The sequence below is a fragment of the Helobdella robusta genome (assembly GCF_000326865.2).
Source record: "Helobdella robusta unplaced genomic scaffold HELROscaffold_81, whole genome shotgun sequence".
Taxonomy (NCBI): Eukaryota; Metazoa; Annelida; class Clitellata; order Rhynchobdellida; family Glossiphoniidae; genus Helobdella; species Helobdella robusta.
Window position 1 is genome coordinate 227790 of NW_008705469.1, and position 25920 is coordinate 253709.

The 25920-nt window shown below is 33.3% G+C and overlaps 4 protein-coding genes across 4 annotated transcripts; 3 read left to right on the top strand and 1 right to left on the bottom strand.

The window, feature by feature from the left end:
- Positions 1 to 627: 627 nt before the first annotated feature.
- Positions 628 to 4572, top strand: HELRODRAFT_194518 (hypothetical protein). Its single transcript, XM_009032460.1, has 12 exons — positions 628 to 773; positions 1348 to 1444; positions 1632 to 1656; positions 1794 to 1913; positions 2056 to 2179; positions 2351 to 2449; positions 2776 to 2846; positions 2931 to 3046; positions 3136 to 3185; positions 3295 to 3362; positions 3655 to 3823; positions 3932 to 4572. The coding sequence occupies exons 2-12, from the start codon at positions 1356 to 1358 to the stop codon at positions 4291 to 4293; spliced, it is 1293 nt and encodes a 430-aa protein (XP_009030708.1). The 5' UTR covers positions 628 to 773; positions 1348 to 1355; the 3' UTR covers positions 4294 to 4572.
- Positions 4573 to 7376: 2804 nt separating this feature from the next.
- Positions 7377 to 8460, top strand: HELRODRAFT_182159 (hypothetical protein; the record flags this gene model as incomplete). Its single annotated transcript, XM_009032461.1, has 4 exons — positions 7377 to 7397; positions 7479 to 7624; positions 8081 to 8211; positions 8411 to 8460. 4 exons carry the CDS (start codon positions 7377 to 7379, stop codon positions 8458 to 8460), a joined length of 348 nt encoding a protein of 115 aa, XP_009030709.1.
- A 227-nt stretch (positions 8461 to 8687) lies between these two features.
- Positions 8688 to 10331, bottom strand: HELRODRAFT_182160 (hypothetical protein; the record flags this gene model as incomplete). Its single annotated transcript, XM_009032462.1, has 1 exon — positions 8688 to 10331. One exon carries the CDS (start codon positions 10329 to 10331, stop codon positions 8688 to 8690), a length of 1644 nt encoding a protein of 547 aa, XP_009030710.1.
- Positions 10332 to 10962: 631 nt separating this feature from the next.
- HELRODRAFT_182161 (hypothetical protein) lies at positions 10963 to 25613 on the top strand (the record flags this gene model as incomplete). Its single annotated transcript, XM_009032463.1, has 6 exons — positions 10963 to 10987; positions 11602 to 11693; positions 11966 to 12082; positions 12555 to 12702; positions 13047 to 25237; positions 25338 to 25613. The coding sequence occupies 6 exons, from the start codon at positions 10963 to 10965 to the stop codon at positions 25611 to 25613; spliced, it is 12849 nt and encodes a 4282-aa protein (XP_009030711.1).
- Positions 25614 to 25920: the final 307 nt, after the last annotated feature.

Genomic DNA, 25920 nt, shown 5'->3' on the forward strand with positions numbered 1-25920 from the left:
TATTATTATAATTATTATTTTAATAATAATAATAATAATAAATGCGTGCACTGGTTGTTCGGTTTATAAGACTTAATTTTTAAAAATTCCTTTCAAATGATGATTGAACACGCAAACATTATATGATTTTATTAGATAATTTGCCCATCAATCAATAAATGAATCAATCAATCAATCAGTCGGTCGGTCCGTCGGTTGGTCAATCAATCAACCAATCAGTCTATCAATAATTCTTTTATTGATTGATTTATTCATTCCTTCAGTCAGTCAGTCACTCATTCATTTTTTCATCCTTTAAAAAATCATTCGATCGTTTATATTGCATGCAAATTAGTTTAGCATTGCAATTGATTAAACTATACTCTTTACTATAATTTGTGTCATGTCTTAGTGCACATGTTTGCTATTCTAACTTTTTAAATATGACAAAATATGGTAAATGTATGATAAAATATCTACTAAAACATGATTTTTAAATAATTTACAGACAGTTTTTTAGATAAATTACTGATTTAAACTAAATTTTTGTGACAGTTTTTGTACGAATTTGCCTGGCAAGACAAATTATTTTCATGCTTGATGCCCATTAGACCGACCATTCAGGCTGTAAACAGTGGCAGGGGAATTTTTAAATTTAAATTCATCTGTAAGATTTTTTTAAAACGTCGTTAATATTATTTAATTAATAAATATCAAAGAAGACTTATTTTCATTTATTAGTGATTTTATTTTAAATAAATTTTATTAAACTGCAATTGAATTCCACTTATTAAATGGTTAGTTAAGCTTAAGAATTAAGAAAGCATTAAAATTTAAAGATTAACATTTAAATTAAACTAAAAAAGTTTATAATTTATTTATTTATTTTATGTCAACATTTTCTCAACTTTGATAATTAGTGTAAAATATTTGAATTTCTAATAAACAATTACTAAATATTTTATTTTAATAAAACTTTATTATATTCTCATATTCACGAAACTTAGGTAGTAGAATACCTCTCTATAAGACTTTTTTTTATAGTTTTATAATTTATTTTATATACTTTTATATTTATAGTATAAGTCTAAATTTTAAATTTAAAACATGGTATTCATTATTGAATATATAATTATAATATAATATAAATATATATATATTAATACACATCGCTGCTGAGTTTTTAAACCTACCAGCACACATTATATATAAATACTTCATTTGTTGGAATGTGCTCACTTGTGTGTTTAAAATAAATTATTATTAAATTAACTTTTATTTAATTTTTATATTTTAAAAATTGTAAAAGTTATTATTGATAATAATAATAATAAGCATAATTATTATTTTTATTTGTATTATTCATAAAAGGAAGAATGGATGGACAGAAGATGAGAATTGGCTACTGGATGACAGAGAAGAAGTTTAAGAGGATAAGATTTAAGTTATTTATTGAATTGTGCCGGTATAATTATTTATTTATTTATAAATATTATAACTCATTCGTTCGTTCATTTATTCATTCATTCATTTATTTATTTTATTTCTACATTTATATATTATTTAGTTATTAAATTTAATGATGATGATGGTGGTGATGATGCTGATGATGACAGTTTTAAAATTATTTCAATATTGAAATTATTCTTCAGAAATTCTGGCATAGAATGCGTGGAGGTAATTCGTTGTTACCATCATCTTCATCATCATCATCTTCATCATCATCATCTTCATCATCATCATCATTGTCTTGATCATCATCATTATTATCACCTCCGTCTTTTTCTCATCCATCATCACTATCATAACTCCAGTTGGATTTGGAGAAAGATTTAGATAGCCAAGGTCCTTTCGACCTGATTCTTCACAAACTGACCGACCACTTTGTTAAGACTGTTGAAGATGGCTGTGTTAATGTGCTTCAGATGTTTCAAGTACCTGTCTTCTGTCTGTCTGTCTGTGTGTGTGTCTGAGTGTGTGTGTGTGTGTGTCTGTGTTTGTGTGTGTTTTTTAACCAATCGTCCTATCAACCAACCTACCGACCAATCAACTAATTACTCGACCAACCAATCACAGGACTACTGCAGCAGCCACAAAGATGACGTTCTCATCATCGATCCAATCTCCAGCGTCTTCAAGCTCTTCGACAGAAATGCCCAGTACAAACTCGCCGAAGAATGCCAGAAAATTGAAATTGATGGTGGTGATGATGATGGTAGTGATGATGATGATGAATATAATGGTGGTGGTGATGATGATGAGGGTGGAAGGGATGGTGGTGGCGAGGTTAGAGATAATTATTTGTTTATTTTTGCTATGTTAACGAGACATATGACGAGTCATCATCGTCGTCATCGTCACAACGAAACAGGCACTTATCCATTCTTCATTCCCTCATTCGTCGAACTGAAATCACGTGACAGCCTGGAGGATGACGTCATGACGAAATTTCATCTCTGCTTTCCTATTGGTCGGTGGATTGTTGAAGAAATGAATTAATTATTCATTTATTCTTGCGGCTAAATTACACAGATATACGCGCACATGCACACACACACAAACACATACAGACACACACACACACATTATTATAAATTGTTCCAGAAAAATATTTCAGAAGAGAGTTAATAAGTTATTTGTTCGACAAAGCATTTAGTCACTGTACAATTCTCTGAGGAATGTCAATAGAGCAGATAACATAACATAACATAAACATACAAACACACACAAACATACAAACACATATACACACGCAAACAAACACACGCAAACAAACACACGCAAACAAACAAATAGTTTGCAAATCCAGCATCTCAGTGCACTTGAACATGGATAACTTGCCGAAGAACATTCAACACCCTGATGAAGTTAGTCATGATGATGATGTTGACGATGATGATGATGATAACGATGATGATGATGATGACGATGATGATGATGATGACACACAGATGATGATAGTCATGAATGAGGATGGCCTCCGAGAAGATGTTAACTTCCCGTGCGTCCTTCAAAACTTCATTAACCACGACGCCAAACTGTTCAAAGTTTTTGTAGTTGGCGACAGGTTATGATGATGATGGTGGTGGTGGTGAGAATTATGATGATGGTGAGGATGGTGATGATAATGATAACAAAATTCATCAACAACAACAGGCATTTCGTTGTTGCTAGGCCTTCAATTAAGAATTTGTACGCCAATGAAAGTAATGATGATGATGATGATGATGATGATGATGATGATGATGATGATGGTGATGATGGTGATGGTGATGATAATAATGATGATGATTTCACATTCAACACCGAATACAGATGCAAAGACAATTCATTTTAGGAGCAGTGATATCTCCAAGTCAAATTCGACTAGTTATTTGAATGTTGTGAGTTGGTTGGTTGGTTGGTTGGTTCGCTGGTTGGTTGGTTGGTTGGCTGGTTGGTTGGTTGGTTGTTTGATTGATTGATTAGCTGACCGGCTGGCTACTATTTTCTTGATTGATTGATTAATTGGCTGACTGATCGCCAGACTGACCAACTCTTTATTCATTTATTCAATCATCCACTCATTCAATCATTCAATCATCCACTCACTCATTCAATCATCCACTCACTCATTCATTCACTCATTCATTCACTCATTCATTCATTCACTCACTCATTCATTCATTCATCCAGATGGATGAGAACCAAAAGACGGATGTGGTAGTGGTAGTGGATGAGGGAAGGATCGGTTCGCTGGTGGCCTGCCTGAGGTTGCGACTCGGCTTGGACCTGTTCGGGGTTGACGTCATCGTCGAGAATGCCACTGGCAGATACGCCATCATCGACATCAATCCATTTCCGGGTATCATCATTATCAGTACTTCCTTCGTCATCATCATCACTACTACCACCACCTTCATCATTACTATCATCATCACCATCACCACTACCATCATCATCATCATGATAGGTTATGATGGAGTTATGGATTTCCCTAGTGTTCTGTTGGAATTTATTCGGAGAAAGCTGACAATTTTTAAACATCATCATCATCATCAACAACAACATCATCAACAACAACATCATCATCATCAACAACAACATCATCATCATCAACAACAACTTCATCATCATCATCAACAACAACATCGGCCAATCGAAATTTCTCAAAACCTATCAAATGTATTATCATTGAATAGTTCGTCTGCTAGTAACGAAGTTTTTTGTGTTTCGTCATCATCATCATCATCACCGCCGCCAAACATTATACCATCATTACCATCATCAACCGTGACGTCATCATCGCCGACTATGACGTCGTCGCCATCGTGATTTTATAGCGCTGAATTTATATTTAGAAAAAATGTTTTTATAACTCTTATAATTTTAGGTCAAGTGATAAATTATTTTCTTTTATTTTAGAAAATTATAACTAGCAATAGAAATAATAATTATAGTTATAATAATATAGTATTAAGAATCTATTTAGCATTTTTCCAACTTATTTTTGTGAGATTTCTTCCCTGCTATACCTCCTTTTAACTTTATTCACTCAATTATTTTATTGATTAATTAAATTTATTTATTAAATAAAGTTTTGACAAAAAAATTGATTTTGTGTGTGTGCGTGTGAGTGGGTGTGTGTGTCAGTGTGTGCGTGTGAGTGAGTGTGTGTGCCAGTGTGTGCGTGTGAAAGATTATAAATGCCGTTGACGTCATTTCCGGTTCTTTGTGCATTACGGCCAGGATATACATACAAAAGATCAAGATCATCATCATAACCGTCACTAGATGGGGGTGATGATGACGAAGATGTTGAAGATGACAATCGTTATCATCATCGTCATCATCATCGCCATTAATCTGTTTTCTGGACGGTCAGTTAGATCTATATATCGCGATCAGTAATACACAGTAACCGAGAAATATTTGTGTGTTTGTGTTTGTATGTTTGTTTGTTTGTGTTTATGTATGTATGTGTGTATGCATATATGTGAGTAAACAAACAAACAATTTATTGCCAAATAAATAAATAAAGGGTAGAATGAGTTAATGGACGGATTAAGCGAAGAAATGAATGAATAGATGAATGAATGAATGAACGAACAAACAAATGATTGATCGAATGAATGAAGGAATGATTGATTGATTGATTGATTGATTGATTGATTGATTGATTGAATGAATGAAAATTCGAATTTATTCTATACAAATCTATAGTGCAGATGATAACAATGGGTTACATACAATGGCTCACAAAGGAAAGAAATTTATTATAAATAAGCAATAAATAATAATAATAACAACATTAATAATAACAATAAAAATAACAATGACGTCACTAACCAGACAACAACAATCACATTAACAACAATAATAAGTTATAATTGTAGCAATATTAATAATTATTATTATGTCATAATAATTATAAATCATATAATAACAATAAATGATAATAATAATATTAAATATGAATAGTAATAATTTTTAATAATATTAATTATCATCATCATTAACATCATTTTCATCATCTCCAAGATAATTATTATCATCATCAACGTTAAAAAAACATGTTTAACCTGGAGTTTAAAAATTACACTTCCTATAATTCATTATATTTTGTGATACTGCTCTTTTGATAGTATTACTACTACTACAACTTCTACTACTACTACAACTTCTACTACTACTACTACCTTTACTACCACTACAATTACTTCTACTACTTCTACTATTACTGTCTTATAATTACTTATTTTATTGCTACGAAAATTGAAAATACTTCGAACGTTACTAACTAAATTGCTTAAAGAGATGATATGATCTGGACGATTTCACTTATATAGTATATACTTATATATAGTACATACAATATATATATATATAATATATATATATATATGCATGTATAAGTATATATATATAAATATTATATATATATATATATATATATATATATATATATATATATACTGCTACTACTTGTGTATGTATAATGTATGTATTTTTATTGTTAAATTGTCTTTCGATGTCATTTCTGCTGATGATTTATCTGTCTGCATATCTGTCTGTGTGTGTGTGTATGTATGTATGTATGTATGCGTGTGTGTGTGTGTTTGTTTGTGTATGTATGTGAATGTTGTTTATGCATCTATGTATGAATGCATGGCTACATTTAATATGTTAGTATATATATGAACTGAATTCATCGTTATCATCTTAATCAACAAAATGGTCATCGTCATCATTATCTTCTTCTACATCATCATCATCGCCATAATCTTCGTAGTCGTCGTCATCATCGTCATCATATGTGCACATATGTCTCCACGTGTGGGGTGTGTGTGTGTGTGCGTGCGTGTGTGTGTCATATTAGGAGAAATTTACATCCACTTGAAATATTGATTATATGTACAGTTTAGTTTTATGAATTTATCATCATCACCTTCACCATCGTCTTCCTCGTCGGAACGATCGTTATCATCCCCATCGCTATCATTATCATCCTGAATAACATCTTTATCATCATCATCACCGCCATCTCTCTAATTAACATAATTTTCATTAACATAATCACTAGCCCAACTATAACCACCACCATCATTATTATCGTTATTATTATAATCGAGATAAACATCATCAACATCTTAAACATCATCATCATCGTCTTCATCATCAACATCATCATCAACATCATCATCATCATCGTCGTCTCCATCATCATCATCACCGTCGTCAACGTCTTAAATGCATCTGTTACAATTGCTTAATTTGTAATAGCTCATCTTCTTCGTCGTAATCATTATCTTTATAATTTTCAAGCTATTTGAGTTAGGACATCTTGAAAGTGTTTATTCAGGCGAAGAGAGAAAGAGAGAGAGAGAGAGAGGGAGAGAGAGAGAGAGAGAGAGAGACAGAGAGAGAGACAGAGAGAAGATAATAACATTTATAACAATATCATAACAATGGATAACAATATGCATTCACAAGCTCCTAACAAAGCGTTCAGAAATATAAAAAGACAACAAATTTTTTCAATTTTTTTTTGTTCTCTATATCTTTTAAATTCGCTATATAAACGTCATTGGTGTCGTTGATTTATTTTATATTATTTATCGCTTTTTTGTATTAAAATCGATGCATTTGTATGCATTTGTATGCATGTTTCTATGGTTTGCTTGATATGATGAACTATTTTCATTCTGAAAATGCCTAATTCGTCAAAATAACTTCATTTCAAAATTAATCATGTGCTACAAATGACGTCACTGTTAATATTTTTCAAGAATAATCAAACCAACTCGCACATCCCTATTTTTCACAACAAACTAGTTCCTACCAACATCGCCGTCCTTTCTTTCTTTCTCGTGTTAGCGATCGGCGGGATCTATTTTCATCTGGTTGAATCCATAAAAATGGTGGCCCAAAAAAAAACAGTAAGTATAAAAAATAATGTTTTAAATACTATTTCAACATATTTCATGCTTCAATGGCGATTAATTTTTTTAAATTTACAGAAAAAGGCGATCGAGAGCATCAACTCTCGCTTGGCTCTCGTCATGAAAAGTGGTAAATACTTTTTAGGCTACCAGCAGACGTTGAAAACTTTGAGGCAGGGAAAGGCGAAATTGGTAATCATTGCCAACAACACCCCGCCTCTCAGGTACTATCGCCAATTTGTTTTTCGATGGATAAGTTATTTCACATTTTTAATTTTATTTCATTTCAGTTTTAAATACTTTTTTTCCTATATTCGCTTTTTGAAATCAAAATTATATATTATTGCAATGTTTTTTATAAATAAATGTATTGTTATAATAATTTGACTTCGGAGCACATTGCTGAGAAGAAGTCCTTTAGGAATTTAATTTTAAACATTATTTTTTACAAGATTTTGAATAATATTTAAACTGGGAATGGAGTTTTTACTCTAAAAAAAATCGACAATGGCATTAGCTAGATTATTGAAAGGTTGTATATTGTATTGTTAATGCAAATTGTTTGCTCTAAAATTACTGATATTTGCTAAAAAAAGACATTCTTAAAAAATCTGATCACTATTACACTACCTGCTGGCTAAAAAATTAATTTACCATTTATTCCATTAATGTTGTTGCAGGAAGAGTGAGATCGAGTACTATGCCATGTTGGCCAAAACAGGGGTCCACCATTACAATGGCAACAACATTGAGTTAGGGACTGCTTGCGGAAAATACTTCAGAGTTACAACACTCAGTATTACTGATCCAGGTTAGTCAGATCAGAGATCATTAAATGAATGATCCACTAAAAATTATTTAAAAAAAAATTTTATTTTCATGTTTAATGTTTAAATTTATATAAATAAAGTATAGAGTAATTTTCAACTTGTTTACTGCTTATTTGTAGCATTTCTCAATCTTTTTTAGATTATTAATATTTATTTGTAAAACTCATCCTCACACACTAGGTGACTCTGACATCATCAGAAGCATGCCAACAACAGAGATGGCCTCATAAAGCAATGACATCCAATAACACAACTGATAGCTTTTTGTTTTTTGATTTGTTGTAATAAATAAGTCAATCAGAACAATGGGTTAATGTTCTTGTAACAAAATAAAATATTTTAAAGCTGTTTTTTCACTGTAACAAATTAAAAGTTTATAAACTGTTCGTTGTTCATTCAAATGTAATCACATGAAACAGACTTTAGTTAATAAAACTTAACAAATGAAAAGTTAATATTATGATTGTTGAATTGTCACAGAGCTTAGCACAGCAAATAAATATTCTTGTTTTAGTAATGAGTCTTCTGAAATTTTAGGGCATAGAACTTGAATCAAGTCCTTCGTGTGGAGTTCAGGTGCAAACCAATGTATCACTCCTTTTATTTTGTCTGGAGATGAGTTATCTGGCAGTAAAGTGACACCGACTGATTGTTTTTTCTTCAAATAGGCCAGCAGTGATTTGAATGGTTTGATGTTCTCGCTGTTTTCTGGTTTTGTTTCTTCAGATGAGACCGCAAAAAGTAAACTGCATTCTGAATCGTCACTGTTGATGAAGTTTATCACACTTGGGAAGGTGGGGCTGTCGATTTGTAAGAGTTTGTTAAACTTGAGGGTAGTCAGTCCCTTCAAGAGGTCATCGATCAACTTCACATGACCGCACTGCATGTGGATTTTTATGGGGAAGGTGGACAGTTTCGCAGCGAGGTTCCCTTCCCAGATGACTTGAAGGTTCTTTGCTAGGCTCTTCAAATTATCAACCTCCGATAAAATAATTTTCAAATTTTGAGGAATGACGTCAAATACTTTGTTCGGAGCTTTTATTGTTATTAAATTAGAACTGTTGACAGCATTCGGCATTGATGAAGCTGTGGAATTAACTATATGGGCAGGTGAAACATTACCTTTATCATCTTGAGACTTTGCCAAGTTCTGTGAACTCATCAACATTGTTATGTGGTTTTCATCTGAGTAGTCCAACCTAATGAAACAGCCAGGGTTGATCTCGTGGCCCTGCAAGGTGTTCAGCACAGATGTGGCCTGCTCAAGAGATCCAAAGATTATATATGCATAATACCTCCCTGGTGACCATTCAACCTTCAGCGGATTGAAACTGCCAAAACATTTGTCAAGATCTTCTCTTGTAGTCTGGGGACCAAGACCTCCAACCCACAAGCAATTTGAAGGAACATGTTTGCCGTACCCTATGCGACACTGAAATTTTCTGATATATTGCCCCGACATTTCTGCTTTGGCTCTTCTTGCCATTTCTAAATTCACAAATCTAATGAAGGCATACACGCTGCTGTGCATTTGCAGTGTCGACCGTTTAATATCAATGTCCTCAACTATGCCATACCTGCCAAATATAGTGGCCAACTCTTCTGCAGTTATCTCGTAATCCAAGTTGCCTATGAACAAGGTTCTTGTAGCATTCTTCTCATCTGAATCATCATGAAAATGAAAATGCTTGTCATTTCTGTATGAATTTTTCATTGTTGGCATGTCGGGATTTAATGGAAAATCTTTGTGTCTATAATCCATCTTTCCGGGAATGATAGGCGGCGAAGATCTGATTCCCGGCGGTGGGTACAACTTTTTTTCTCTGGTATACTCGTCGTTGACGATGTCCACGCAGATGCCAGGTTCGAAATCTAAGTCTTTGTTCTTGTAGGCCAGCCTGACGTTCATGGCGTCCTCGTAGTATCTGAACTGGGTGTGGGCGAATTTCAATCCGATGGGGTTCTTCATGACGCATATCATGTACTCGCCGAATTTCCGGAACTCTTTGTAAATGATCGCTTTGACGCTTTCATCGTCCAGCCTCGGACTGAACAGACCCACCGACAACGTGCGAAAAATTTGATTTTCTCCTTTGTCCATTTTGTACTTTTTAAATTTTTCATCACTAAAATGTTCTCGCTCTTTGTGCTTAGACATTTATATAGTAAAATTTTAACAAGCGAAATGTTTACTTCTCTGTTTTATCACTTACCATAGTATTAATAATAGACTACAATGCAAAGATACAAAAGTTAATTAAAAGCTGTGATCGTAAACTAATCATTTTTAATCTCATTTTTTGATTGATTTTTAAACAAATAATTTACAATTAAATAAATTATTTTAATATATGTTCAAATAAACTTCAATAATAGATCAAATTTTAATTTATGAAACCTGTGCAGATATAAAAAAAATACTGGAAATCATCGGAAAACCCAGCAGAAACTGAAACCAAATTACACACAGACACACTACACTCGCTTGCCTATATATTAATAAAGTCTCTTTGTATTTAGCAGATTTGACACACCTTGTTTTTTCGCAAAATTGTCAGTGTTGTCAGATCATAAATGAAAATTATATAAAATATTTGATCGCATTTCATATTCATTGATCTGATTAGCTTTTTTATTTTTTATTATTATTGATTTCTTCATATTTTTTGTAATTTGAGTTTTTTTTGGTTTGATTTTTGGAGTAGAGGGCTTGAGGAAAGAATAGTAGAAAGATGGAACCCATATCTCGCCCTGGAGGTAATTAAATTAATATATTTTACGAATTATTTATATTTACATTAATTATAACTATAATTATATTTATAACTCAAACAATTATGACGTACGTGTGACGTGGGTTGGGGCGTATTGTTGGTGTTTTCGATTTTTTCAGTAAAATATTTACCGATCATATGAGAAATCTAATAGCAATAATATTGTGCAACAACTTCAAGTACCAACATATTGAATGTGAATATTCCAGTTTCACTCCACACACACACACACGCACGCACACACGCAAACACAAACAAACACATATTGCCCTCGACATTTTCGGTTTCCGTTTATGCTGGGTTTTTCCGGGTGACGTTTGCATTCAAGCGTAATCACACGTGCATGCTTTCTCTCTCTCTCTCTCTCTCTCTCTCTCTCTCTCTCTCTCTCTCTATCTCTTTTTCTCTCTCTCTCTCTCTCTCTCTCTCTCTCTCTCTCTCTCTCTCTCTCTCTCTCTCTCTCTCTCTCTCTCTCTCTCTCTCTCTCTCTCTCTCTCTCTCTCTCTGTGTGTTGATTAAGCAAATTATTCAAAAGAGAATTAATAATAATAATGCACACACACACGCGTGTACAAATCCTTAATATCTGCAAATTAGGCAGACTAAGGGGCTCCATGATTATGCCCACTTTGATTCAGAACCTGAAGAATATTCTGGAGCAATATCCAGACGATGGTCAAATATTAAAGGTATTTCTTAATTTGAGGGACGTGTGTTGTGTGCCTGACATATGTTTGACATGTGTATGACGTATTTTTGGTGTGTGTGCGTGTGTGTGTGTGTGTGTGTGTGTGTGTGTGTGTGTGTGTGTGTGTGTGTGCGACGAACTTGTGATGTGTCGTTCGTCGTTTCATTTAAATTTTTGCCAACTAAATGAGAAAAAATGGCAATAAAAAAGAAGACAACGACGTATTAAATGTTGATATGAAATTTCTCATTAAACCTTACTTTTCAATTACAGGAAATAATTCAAAATGCTGAAGACGCCAAAGCCAGTAAGGTCGTTTTCTTAATTGACATGCAAACCTATGGCACAAATCCTAAGAAACTTTTCTGCCCAGAGTTAGCCATGCACCAAGTAAAATTATACTTTTATTTAGAAATTATTTTCAACTGAAAATTTTAAAAACATATTTATGTAGCCAAGTTTTTAGGTTTTGTTTATTTAAACCATATCAACAAAATACAAAAATTCTCATCATACTGCACCGCTGGTAAAGGGGGTTAGTTTATGTAATGGTACAATTATATAGTAGCAGCGCGTTTGTGTAGCGGTGACCTGGTTTGAATGCACACATCTCCAGCCATCATAGTCATTTCGTATATATAAATGTATGTATGTGTGTGCGTGTGTGTCTGTGCGCGCGCGTTCGTTTTAGCGAAAATTAAAAAAATATTTCAGAGATAACTATATTAATGAAAATTTTGGAAAATTTGTTACATTTTGTCACACATTCTTGTTTTTTTTGTGCTGCATTTAAAGGCCAGCAAAAAATTACAGAGAAAGTCTCTTATTCTCAGATACACACGAAAAAATTTTTTCTGCCCAGGGTCCAGCTCTCTACGCCTACAACGATGCTATTTTGGCCGATAAAGATTGGGATGGGATCAGAAAGTTGGGGTCCAGTAACAAAGTCGACGATCCTCTACAAGTTGGACGCTTTGGTCTCGGGTTCAAATCCGTCTTTCACCTAACTGGTTCGTTGATTTGTTTTTTTTAGTAGATGCTTCATTTCTATGTAAATTTTTTTTGGATTAAATTTTTTTTTAAAAACATTTTTATGATTATTTTTGAATTTGTTTTATTTTAAGATCGAATTAAATTGTTTAATTTTAAATTATCTAATAAATGATTCCTTAATTAATCTAAAATTAAATCAAAATGAAACCAAACAAGTTTTTTCATTTTGAAACTTTTAAATTAATTTTCGTCGAGTTATAAAATTAAAAATTTTCAGCAAATGCAACAGTAAGTTAACAATAATCATAAATACTTGACGAGTAAAAATATTTATTAATTAATTGATAAATAACCATTGAAGACTTGCCTGGTATATACAGTGGAGATGTTATTGGTTTCCTGGATCCACACGAAAAGTATTTCCACAAAAAGTCAATCTATACATGGGATTTTACGTATGAAGAAGAAAGAAACGAGATTTTGACACTTTCTGATCAGTTCAGTCCATTCAAGCAGAGTTTGTTCAACGTCAATGGTAACAATTTTCATCACGGTCGTTTTAATGGAACTATATTTCGATTCCCATTGAGAAAAACCAAATCCGAATTATCTGATAAATGTTGTAGTGAGAATGATTTGAGGCTGTTGTTTTACTCACTCGAGAAGGAAAGCCATTTACTGCTACTGTTTTTAAAGAATATTGAATCGATTGAGTGCTACAAGAAATATCCGGACGGTAGCATAGAGGAAATTATTAAGATTAAAATCAGCGAAAGTGTGAAGAGTATTGCAAAGTTGAAGAGAAAAGAACTGCTGTCAAAGTTAGAATCCTCATTTGATGCTAACCCTAAAGCTCCTCCGTTTTCAGTTTCCTATCCCTTATCACTTGAAGTTTCTAAAAGCCAGACATCCGAGACAACTAATTGGATAATTACACAACACTTCAACGGCCACGATACTAAGTTCAACGATAAAAATTATTTGCCTTTAGTTGGGATAGCGACGAAAGCTGAAATGAATATTTCGGCTCCGTACGGACAGATTTTTTGCTTCCTCCCACTCCCACTAAAATCAGAGAGTCCCACAGGATTTAATTTTCACATCCACGCCTCGTTTGCATTAGAACAGAACAGGCGACACATCAAGCATGTATCCGCGGATCAGGATCCGAACAATATATCTGACAAGGATCTTCTGTGGAACCAATTTCTTCTTTCGGAGGTTTTTTCGAAGTGTTTGATCGAGCTGATAACGTTTCTTATTGGTTGGCATTCAGATGATAACGACCATTCAGTTCCATTTCTGAGTAGTTACAAGAGTGCAGAGTTAAAAAGTGATTTTGCAAATTTCGTGTATTCACTGATGCCAAACATGGTTGATGTTAACGTGCAGTGGAGGGGATTGGTCGAATCATTTTACAAGCACCACTTCAACGGTGTTCAATTTTATTCAAATTGCAGTTCAGCCTGGTTAGATAAAAGGCACTTGTATTTTCTAAACACAAATGACGAGTTTGAAAAACAAATTTTCATCTTAATAATGAAAACAGATAAAAAAGAAAACTGCGCAATACCGATCCATTTATTAAACAAGCTAACTCCATACAATATTTGCATTTTGACAAACCAAGAGTTATGTAAAAGTTACAAAAGGCACCAAACTTTATTAAATTTTAGTGAAGAGGCGAAATTGAAACTACTGAAATGTTTTGAAGGAATTCAACATGACTTGATAGGCACCGACCTGCTGCCCCTTATGGACTCGACATGGACCACCTTTCAAAGCAAGTCTGCAACGAATAAAATTTTTATTTTGGACGGCAAATACGATGAAGAAAAATTATTTCCGATGCAGAAAAATAAATTTCTCGATAAAAATAAAATTTCAAAAACATTGCTTAATTTTGCTCAAAAAAATACACAAGTTTGTCACCTTGATGAATTTGATTTTGCTGACTTAGTTAGAGATGCTTTGGCAGATTTTGAAATAAACAATAAAAGCTGTTTGACAATTGACTGGTTGGAAACAGTTTGGAAGCATTTAAGGCAGGAGTTTCCCAACGATCTGTCAAAATTTGACGGTCTCCGCCTGCTACCAATCAATGAACGCCACGTTGTGAAGTTGTCCAAGAACCAATGTATTTTGCAAAAGCTTGAAAATTTACAAATTAAATCCCTGTGCAAAATATTGAATTTGACTTACATTGAATATTCAAACTGCAATATTTACAGTCATTCAGCATTAAAAGATTATACACTTGAATCAAATTATTTGAGTGTCATCAAACTCATCATTCATAGCTCAAATTATTATGAAATCGTTAATAAATTTACTTTTCTTGAAAATGGCGATAAGTTAAATTTTCTCATAGGCATAGCTAAAGAAACAAAAGACAAAAGATTTGATGCAGATGAAATTTGTTTGTTGAAAGCATTGCCAATTTTTCAAACGATAGATAACGGCAACAGAGATGCACAGAGGTTTGTGTCAATAGAATTAGTAAACATGGCTCCCGACGAACCTCTTTATGTACCTGTGCCGTCTTTCGGACATTTGTTGGACATCAATGATCATTACGCGAAAAATCTAGCTAAAAAATTAGGAGTGCAGTTTTTAAGCCATTCTACTTTGATAGACGAATTTTATTTGAAACCTGTGAAAGAAAAGAAAAGTTACTTTTCTAACGATGAAATTCAACAACTTTTGAAATTTTTATCGCAACATATTGAGACATTATCTGCATCATCAGTCTTGTTTTTAACGACGTATCCATTTATTACAACTTCAAATGATCGGCTTGTTTCTCCTTCGCAATTGTTTGATCCTTCAGAAAAAAATCTTTCAAAAATTTTGTCCGCTGATCATTTTCCTTCAGGAGATTGGGCCAAAGTTGAATATATTAAAATGCTTAAATGCTTGAAATTGAAAAACATAAAAAATTTGTCAGTTAATGATTTTGAAGAAATGGCTAAAAATATTTGTAAATCAACTAAATTTTTAGAACTGTTCAACATTTTCATGGATGTCTTAACAGAGAGGATTGAATTGTTAGAAAATGGTTGTCTGCGAGAGCTTCTTATGGAAATCGAATGTTTTCCAGTCGAAACAATAAAATCGCAAAACTATCCGGAGTCATTAAGACACAAGGGCAAATCAGAAAATAAAAATCTAGCATGCTATCACCAGGTTTATTCGACATTACATGAAAATTTAATTGGTTCAGATAGCTTTTTAATAAATTCAAATAAATGGCCCGCTATTGAAACAATTTTAGGTTGGTCATCTTCTCCACCAATGCACTTAATAAAATCACATTTATTCAATATAGTTCAGTGCTTTAATTCGGCAGAAACACATCTCTATATGAACATACTTCATGACATTTACAAATATTTGAACAAACAGTCCAAATTTCAAATTTCTATGTGGTTTTCAACTGATTTCGAATGGATCTGGAACGGGGAAGGGTTCTCGAGCAAGAATAACATGATACTAAATACTAACTCATACAAGCCTTATATCCATTCAATGCCGCCAGAATTAAATAATTATGATTCTCTGTGGAAAAGTTGTGAAATTCAAACAGAGGTGGATCCGATGAATGTTTTAAATAGAATCCGAGACTATCACGTTGAAAACGCCAAAATTCTAAGTGACGATCGAATTGATTCAGATTTGAACTTAGCAGTACAGACTTTAAAAAACATTGCTAACAATATCTCACGTTATGAAAATGTTGACGTGTGCATTCCAATTAAGACAAACGAAAGAAGGTTAGCGTTCGAGTTATCAACCAACTGCGCTTTCTGTGACGAGGAGTGGTACAAATTAGGCTTCAACTGCAACGACCTGGACGCAAATGTCTTTCTAATTCACGAAAAAATTCCAATCGACGTTGCAAAAAAGTTGAACGTGCCGAACTACGTCAGCAAGTACCTGAACGCCGATGAATTCGATTGCGAATATGAACAGTCGGAAGAACTTACCGTTAGAATAAAAAATCTTTTGAAGGATTACACCGACGGCCTAGCAATATTCAAAGAACTTATTCAAAACGCTGATGACGCCAAAGCCAGCGAAATAAGTTTCGTGTATGACCAGCGGCAAAATCTTGAAGCCAGATCAATTTTATTTGATGAAAAGATGAAGGATTTACAAGGACCCGCCATCTGGTGCCACAATAATGCTACCTTCACAGATAGAGACTTCGACAATTTAATTAAACTAGGTGGCGCCACAAAAGAAGGTGAGAGAAATAAAATTGGAAAGTTTGGACTCGGTTTCAATTCAGTTTACCATTTAACAGATGTACCGATGTTTGTCAGCAACCAAAATATCGTCTTCTTCGACCCACACAGGAAATATTTGGGCAAAGCTGTGCATAGCAAATCGTGTGCTGGCATCAAATTGCATCTGAAAAAGCACAAAAATAGAATTGAAAAATTTATTCATCAATTCATGCCGTTTCATAAAATTTTTAGCTGTGATTTTAGCGAAGATTCAAAAATGAGCAAGTATGATGGGACGTTGTTTAGGTTCCCACTGAGGACAGAGAAACAAGCGAGTGAAAGTTTAATTTGTAACAAACATTACAATTCAAAAGAAGTCCGAGAGTTGATCAAATGCTTATTCAACCTGGGTGAAAATCTGATAATGTTCACTCGAAACATCCGCAAAATTCAACTCTTTTCTATCTCGAACGATTCTGAAAATTTAAACATGGAAAAGATATTCACCGTCGAAAGAAATGTCATCACAGACCTGGTGCGTGATGTTGAAAAGGTTTGCAATATTTTCAAACCACACCGTCATACCTCTGAGTCTGAATTTAACGAAATCGAGTCCGAATTTAACGAAACCTACACCAACAACTTGTACATTATTGAAATGAAAACAACTGAATACGAGGCTGCCATGTCGAAAAGAGAAATTGAATCTTACTGGATTGTTAGTTGGTGCCACTGCAGTAATAGCTCTTTTTATAATTCTTCGACTCTTCCAATTGGCTCAGTTGCTGGTAGGTTAATAACTACAAAAAATAAAAATCTGTATGATGTGCCAGAAAAGTCTGATGACACAAAAAGCTACATCTACTCATTTCTACCTGTCTCCCTCGCTTGCAATTTTCCAGTTCACGTTAATGGAAACTTTTCTTTGAACTCAAGCAGAACGCATTTGCACGAGAGAGACCATTTCGATAAAGAGGATAGGAGGTGTGAGTGGAATGAATATTTGATGACAGGCCCTGTGGCAGTGGCCTACTGCCACATGTTGCATCACCTAGCAAAAATCACAACTTCAAATATTTACGATATCTTTCCCGTGAATACAGGCAACCGATCTAAATATCATGCACTATTAACTGAATCAGTTTACAAACATTTGTTGATTTCGGATTATGAAGTCTGCAAATCTGTTTTGAAAGATAATATATTCAAACTCACGAAATGTTTGACGATGGATTTGGTCTTGAGAAATTTAAATTTTGCTGATAGTGTGTTTTCAATTCTCCAGCTAACAGCTGTTGAAAGTTCGTTCACCGATTTGCCTGTCGAGGTTCTCAATTCAATTTTACACTCAAAATTTAGTAAATTGTTTTCCAGCTGTTTGATCTCGCCAGTTAACTTTTACAAGCAGTGGTTTTTACCACACATGTCAGAAATTCCCCTGCTTCCAAAAATGAATGTTTTAATCGAAACAATTTTAAACAAAGATTTGAAAGAGTTTCTTCTTCATGAACAATGCATTCCAGCCACACCATTTGGTGATCGTTTGTTGAACGTAAAAAGTCTGATAGATCCGGAATGCGAATTAGCTGAATTGTACGATCCGAATGAAGAAAGATTTCCATTCGTTCCTCTATCACTCGACCGTCTGAAATATTACACCGAACTGAGAACGCACGGAATGACTCGAAAAGAAATTTCTTGCGAGGATATAATTGATAGATGTCGGTCCATTGAAAACAATCCAGATACTGTCTGCAAAAGATTGAAGATTGTTATAGAACAAATTCGATTAAAGGTGAACCAGAACAAATTTGATGAATTCAAAAATATCGTCCAAGGCATTCGAATGTTTGAAAAAATTGAGAAACCGAAAGAATGGATCCTCAGTTGGAAAATATCAAATTTTCCGTTAGTTTCAATTGAGGAGAGCTATTTGAAATCTAACGCCATGCTGCCCGCCGTCAATCATTTTATAATAAATGAAAAAATTTGTAACCTTGGAGATTTGAAATTATTTTTTGATTTAAAAAACAAAACAATCCCATTTGAAACGATGAAAATTTTTTTAAACGAAATTTCAAACAAATTTGATGAAACTGACAACTACAAATTGAAAGATGAAAACTATTACAAGTTTATCACTGATGTTATGAGCGAATTTAATCAAGAGGTTAGCAAGAATGCTTATCATGATTTTCTATGTGACCTCAAAACTTCAAAATTTATTTTAGCAAAGGATACCAATTCATTGACGCTGGTTTCAATTGATCAGTGTTGTTTAGGATTTCATCCAAATTTGTTGCCGTACATTTGCTCACACAGTGATTGCTATTCACAGATTGACATGAAAACATGCAAAGAGGTGTTAGGGATGTCGGAAAGTTTTAAAGCTGATGATTACGTGCGCGTCTTAAATACGATTAAATCAAAATTTAATAGCAATGAACTTGACGAAAAACACGTTTCTATAGTTGTTCAAATCTTGTCATTATTGGCTGAACATACTAAAGATTTAAATCCAACGAATGAATTATTGAGTAACATTCCAATAATAAACGAAAATAATATTTTGACTCCATCAAATGAAATTCTTTACAACAATTTAACTTGGAACAAATTGAAGAACAATTCATACTGTAATAGCAAAATATCTCGAGATACGGCAACGAAATTAAAACTGAAGTACGTAGCAAACAACATCATGTCGGAATACAAGATTTCAATGCCTTTTGGCCAGCATGAAAATTTAGTTGACAGATTAAACACCATCTTGACGTCTTACAATTTGAAAGAAGATGTTCTGAAAGAGATGCTACAAAACGCCGACGACTCAAACGCTACTGAAGTTCATTTCATACGTGATGAGAGGCAGCATGGAACCGTAAAAATATTTGACGGGTCGTGGCAACCGCAGCAAGGGCCAGCTCTCTGCATTTACAACAATAAATCATTTTCAGAGCAAGATTTAGAGGGCATACAAAAGTTAGGTAGAGGTTCGAAAAGAGATGATGTCCTCAAAACAGGACATTTTGGCGTTGGCTTTAATTCGGTTTATCAAATCACCGACGTACCATCCTTCATAACAACTGTTTTGGGTGAAAAAAATTTGGGTACTGTTGTCGGATTTTTTGATCCAAATTGTAAATTTTTGCTCGATTCAGATAAGTCCAACCCCGGAGGTTTGTATAAAAAAGAAGTGCTTGCTGAAACGTTTACTGATGTTTATTCTGGGTTTCTGCAAGATTTTGAAAAGTATGACGTATCAGAGGGAGGAACTATTTTCCGTCTGCCGTTAAGAAATGCTAAGTCAAAAGAAAAATCGGAGATAAAACAGGATGTGGTGTACTTAAAAGATATAAAAGAAATTTTTAATATTTTTGAGACAAAAATATGCGAAAGTCTCATATTTTTAAAGTCCATCACCTCTCTCTCTCTTGTTGTTATTGACGAGAAAAAACACGATGAAGTAATTTTTAATGTCAAGACCATTCTCTCAAAATCTGATGCAACAAAAAAATCAAATTTCATAAAATCTGTAAAAAATGGTGCTAGAAATTTATCCAAAAGAAAAATTCAATTGCATAAAGTGCAAAGTAAAGAAATTGTATACAGAGCACAATTAACAGGCAACGACTCTGTGACCTCAAATTGGGTTGTAGTACAGAGGTTCGGTTTTGAAAATACTGACAAAATTTCTGAAAAAGTGAAAATTGAATATTCAAATCAAAATATTCCGCTTCTGCCACTTGGCGGAGTTGCTATCCCAGCGAATAGTTTGAAAAATGGCGAAAAATTTTCATCAAAAATATTCAACCTACTTCCATTAGCATTTGAGACAAATCTTCCGTGCCATATTGATGGGAATTTTGTGATGAGCCACGAAGGCAGACGAGATCTGTTGAAAGAAAGTTGTTCAAATGAAACATACAAATCAGAATGGAATGAATTAATTTTCAGTCAGATCATCGTACCTGCTTACTGTTCGCTGCTGATGTTTTATAAAAATGATCTATCGAATGTTAATGATTACGAAGAACTCGTTGAAAAATGCAATAAAGTTTATTATAAAATTTTTCCTTCTAGTGAGAATGACGACTTTCTAAAAAAATATCTTGTTGAAAGATTCTACCAGTACATTCACGAAAATAAAGAAGTTTTGTTTTTGGAGCATAAAAATAATGGAACTTCATCTAACATTTGTTGGATAAGTTCTGGAAAGGATGAAGACATTTATTTCGATAATGTTAACTATCAAATAAGTAAATATTTGCAGCCACCTCAACTACAACCTCTCACAGATTTTGAAATTTTCGAAAAACTGAACGAAGAAAATATTAAAAATATAATAACAAACCTTGGCATGCGGCTTATTTCATGTCCCTATCACGTTTACAAGAATTTTGTAAATTTCAATCTCGACATTAAAATTCTTTCTCCGACTTTTATAAAGCAGTTTATGACAAATTCAAAATATTTAGAAGGAAAGAAAGTGAAAATTCACGATACTGTTTTTAAGAATCCAAAAAATCTTAAACTATTTTTGAAATATTTAACCTTTGAAGATAAGAATCTCATAAACGGGTTGCCTGTGTTGTTGTCGGCAGATGAACACATTTGCACTGCATGCCCTGAGAATGGCCTGTTCGAATCTAAGTATGCACCCATATTTCCCCATAAACAGCATCAATTCGTTCATCCAACAGTCGAAATGTATTTCAAAGACTGTGTTGAAGTCTTCGAGCCAAATTTGATCAATAGTGAAAGTACCGTTTCAAGTAAATTAATAGTAAAAGAGCTTACAATTTTAGAATTTAAAAACTTTTTAAACGATTTTGAACCCATCAAACATTTCGAAAATACAAAATGCATTGAAGTACAATTTGAAAATGTTCTATCAAAATTTAATCCTCCAGAAGATTGGCTATTGTCAGTTTGGAAATGTATCGAATCTCTACATAACGACAATATTTTCAATGAAATATCCAATTTCAGTATTTTGCCAGTTGAAAAATTTGACAACCGAACAAATGCAACAACATGGTTTTACCCAATTTCAAAAAGTTTGTGCGTGTTAAAACCTTTAAACGATATTCAAAGTTCTTCGAGAGAAATTTTCAAAGTCTTGAAAAATCTCGGATTACCTATTTTGAAACATTTTCACAAAAATTCAAATTTTTTCTCAATTCATGCAAACAATCCATACAGTTCAATAAATGATTTTATGGATAAATTGGTTGTTAGCGTTACAAACCCAAGCCACGTATTGAAAGCGTTGAGTGATGCTTGCAAAGATGGGGCGACAATTAAATTTTTTAACAGTAAGCTTATTTTGAAATATTTCAGCCAAAATGTTGATAGCTTCAAAACAAAATCTATCGACGAACTTAAAAAATTGTCCATGTTTTGTGACGTAAATAACACGGTATGCGCTTTAAATTCGTCAAAAGTGGTCACCATTCCGTCAGGTATTCCCCAGTTTCCAATTGAAAAGTTTCCATTCAATCAGTGCATATACTTGAAACGAGACCACATGTTTGATGGTTTGTATAAACGCATAACGTCTGATCATTATGAAACATTGGATTTTTATGCTAAAATAATTTTTCCTAATTTTGATACGTTGAACGACGCTGAAAAGTTGGAACATTTAAAATTTATTAAAAGTCAAACAAATCAACTTTACGATGAACAGAATTTAAAATTAATGTTAAAAAATATATGCTTTTTAAAAACACCATCGGGTCAGCAACTCCAAACATCAAAGTTTTACAGTAAAAATCATTGCCTTTTTAATCTGATGGAAAAAAATTTTCCCAGCAGTCCTTACGACAAAAAAGAATGGAACAATTTTTTGAAACTTTGTGGTCTTAATGTGAATTTATCTTCTGAAAAATTTATCGAATATGCTTTTAAAGTCCAAAGTTTTGATGTTGGCCAAGGAAAAATAATTTCATCTCATTTGTTGAATTCTTTGACGGGGAAAACAGTTTCTAACGATGGATCGATTCAGTCGGAAGCGATCGAATTAAATCATGGTTTTGTGCAAAAAATAAAACAAATTCCTTTTATTGTTCCGCACAAAATTGATGAAACTTATTTAAAAATTCACGACGGCTTTTCAAAAAATACCTACATTAAAATTTCAGACTCAAAACTCAGCCGAGATTTAGAGTATTATTGGACTGCATGTGACATACTGCCACCAATCTTTAATGGCGAACTTCTGCATCTGTCACAGAAATGCAGTTTAAACGAATTTGATTTGAATCTAATGATTTCTCACATGAAAAAAACTTATGGCTCAATCAATGAGGTAAAAAATATTTTATTCTCCTATGACCCATTTAGACATTTTGTTGAAGGACTAACGAATAATTATTTGGATAAATTGAAGGAACACGCCAATCTTAGTAGCAACATTTTGAGTGAATTATCAAACTTGCCAATTATTTTTGTGAACTCCAAAGAAAACTTCGTGCAAGCACACCAATGTGCAATAGATATAACAGAAAAAGACCAGATACCTCCCTACATCTTCAAACTACCCTCCAACTACGGTCCCCATGCAGAATTTCTGATGAAGCTAGGAGCCAGCAAACACATAACTATAGAACAATGCATCAAACCTCTTGAAACTTTGAAAAATGAATATGGAAATTCAAAATTGAAGTATGATGATTTGTGTTATGCAAACAAATTATTTGATTTGTTTTTGAAGTTGTTAACAACTCCTTCAAGTTTATCTGTCAAAAAACTTTTCATTCCGTGCAAATTTGGCACACTTGAAAGCTCCGAACTGGTGGTTTGTTTAAATAAAAATGCCGACATTTTCAATGGTCTCAATTTGAGTCTATTGGGAAGACCATTACTTAAACATAAATTATTTGACCGTTTGATGCATCTGCCTGAAAACATCAGACCAAAACTCTTTTCTGATTTCGTTCGTGAAAATATATCAAGCCTAGGAAAACTTTTACCTAAACCGGGTGCCATAGAAAAAATCGAAGAAAAGTTGAACAATATTAATTTTAAAAATGGTTTTGAGATAATTATAAATAAAGCTATTAGCGATAAAACATTGTCAAAAAAAATTATTGGTCAAATGTTTGACGATGAAGTCGTTTTTGAATGTTATGAACATATTGAGTTGGTGTCTGTTTGGGGTGACGATGTCGTTGAAGATTCTAAAAGAAAGGTTTATTTTCATCCCAAATCATATTCTGATAACAAGATCGTCATGTGTGTCAATGCCTCATCTCATATAATCGAATATGAATTAGTTTATAAGCTATCTGAGCACTTAATTGGGTTATACGTTAAAGAAAAAAAAGACATTCTAGCAGTTTTAGCGCTAGAAAAAATATTAAATAGTAATTTGGATAAATTAAACATATTGCTGTATGAATGTGGATATGAAGATTTGTTAAGAACTCGATTGTTTGAAATAAAATTAGGCGTTGAAATTCCTTTGGAAGATCATTTCACTTTAATGCAAGACGATTTCAAATTTTTCAAGCAACAACTGGTAGCTTACGAAGAGAAAGATTCATTCGACGATGACAAGGAGGGCGATCCTAAGTATATTTTGGTCCAGATAATTGAAATAGTTGGCACTGATCCTTCTAGCATTTCTTCAGATTATGAAGTTGATTTTGGTCAGCATAGAAAAACAGTTCCAGCTGTACAACTTTTCAGTTTCGCGAAAGTCATAGATCCGGAAAAACTGTCTGTTGTTTTGATGAATCCAGAAAATGAAACATCAACTTTACACACTGTTAAAGTATTTAATACTCTTAAGGAAGCCATCGATGATTTAAAACAGAAACTGAAAGAAATTTGGAAGTTAGATGATGAAGCGAAGAAAAAGAAAGCTATCAAGCGTCTGTTTTTGAAATGGCATCCCGACAAAAACCCAACAAATTTTTCACATTGCAACGAAGTTTTCAAACACCTTCAGATCCTCATACAAATGTTGGAGGATGGCAAGAGCATCGACGATTACTACGAAACAACAAAAGTGGATTTCTCATCAACCAGCAGAACATCAAGTTCCTATTTTAACACAGATTACTTCGATCGAATGAGCAGACGAGCTCAACAACATTCCTTCTGTCAAAAAAACTCGGGATCTTCCAACAGCCACAGTTCTGGACATTTCAGTTACAGGAATACTCATAACAGTTTTTTCGCGAAATTCAAACACGTTCCTACCAAGAAACCAAAAGAAGCCAAATTGTTCCTCGACCAGGCGAACTATGATTTCAACGCTGCAAGCAATGACGCTCCGCAGACTTATCAATGGATGTGCGTCAAATATTACATGGTAAACTTTTTATTTCAAAAGTTGTTTTACTTTTTGCATATTTTTTTTTATAAAACAATAGCATTAAATTATTTCAATCTAGAAAAATAAATATTTGTAGGTGGTTCAAAATAGTTTGAAAGCGGTACAGTGCATGAAAGACCATTCAAAACTTTCTCACAAATCCTCTTCACTATCACACCTTGCCACTGAACTTTATGACGCAGACCTGTCTAGATGGTCAAAAGAAATGGACTCTCTTCTTCAAGATTTGAACCATCTCACCACACCATCGTCAAATCAGACGGCGTCTGATAAAATTACCTGCGCCCATGCTGATCAAGCCAAAGAAATTGCTGAGAACGTTTTCAAAAAATGCTCTAAAATGATTTCTTGAAGTAATTTTTAACGTGAAAATGACACACTTTATTGCATGATATATTTTTAATTATTTTCTCATTTCTTTATTAATTTTCGATTAGATGTTTTGTAATCTCATAACATTTTGAAAAAGATCTTCATAGACAATTATGTTTCAGTTGCATTTAGATCTTATAGAGACTATATTTTAGTAATCTCGTATCATTTTGATAATAATTTTTGCTAAAAGTTTCAGGTGCTTTCAGGTGTTACATGGCATTTAATTTCACCGCAGAAACACGCTGCACTTCTCACGGCCTACCACAGCATTTCATTTTATTTGC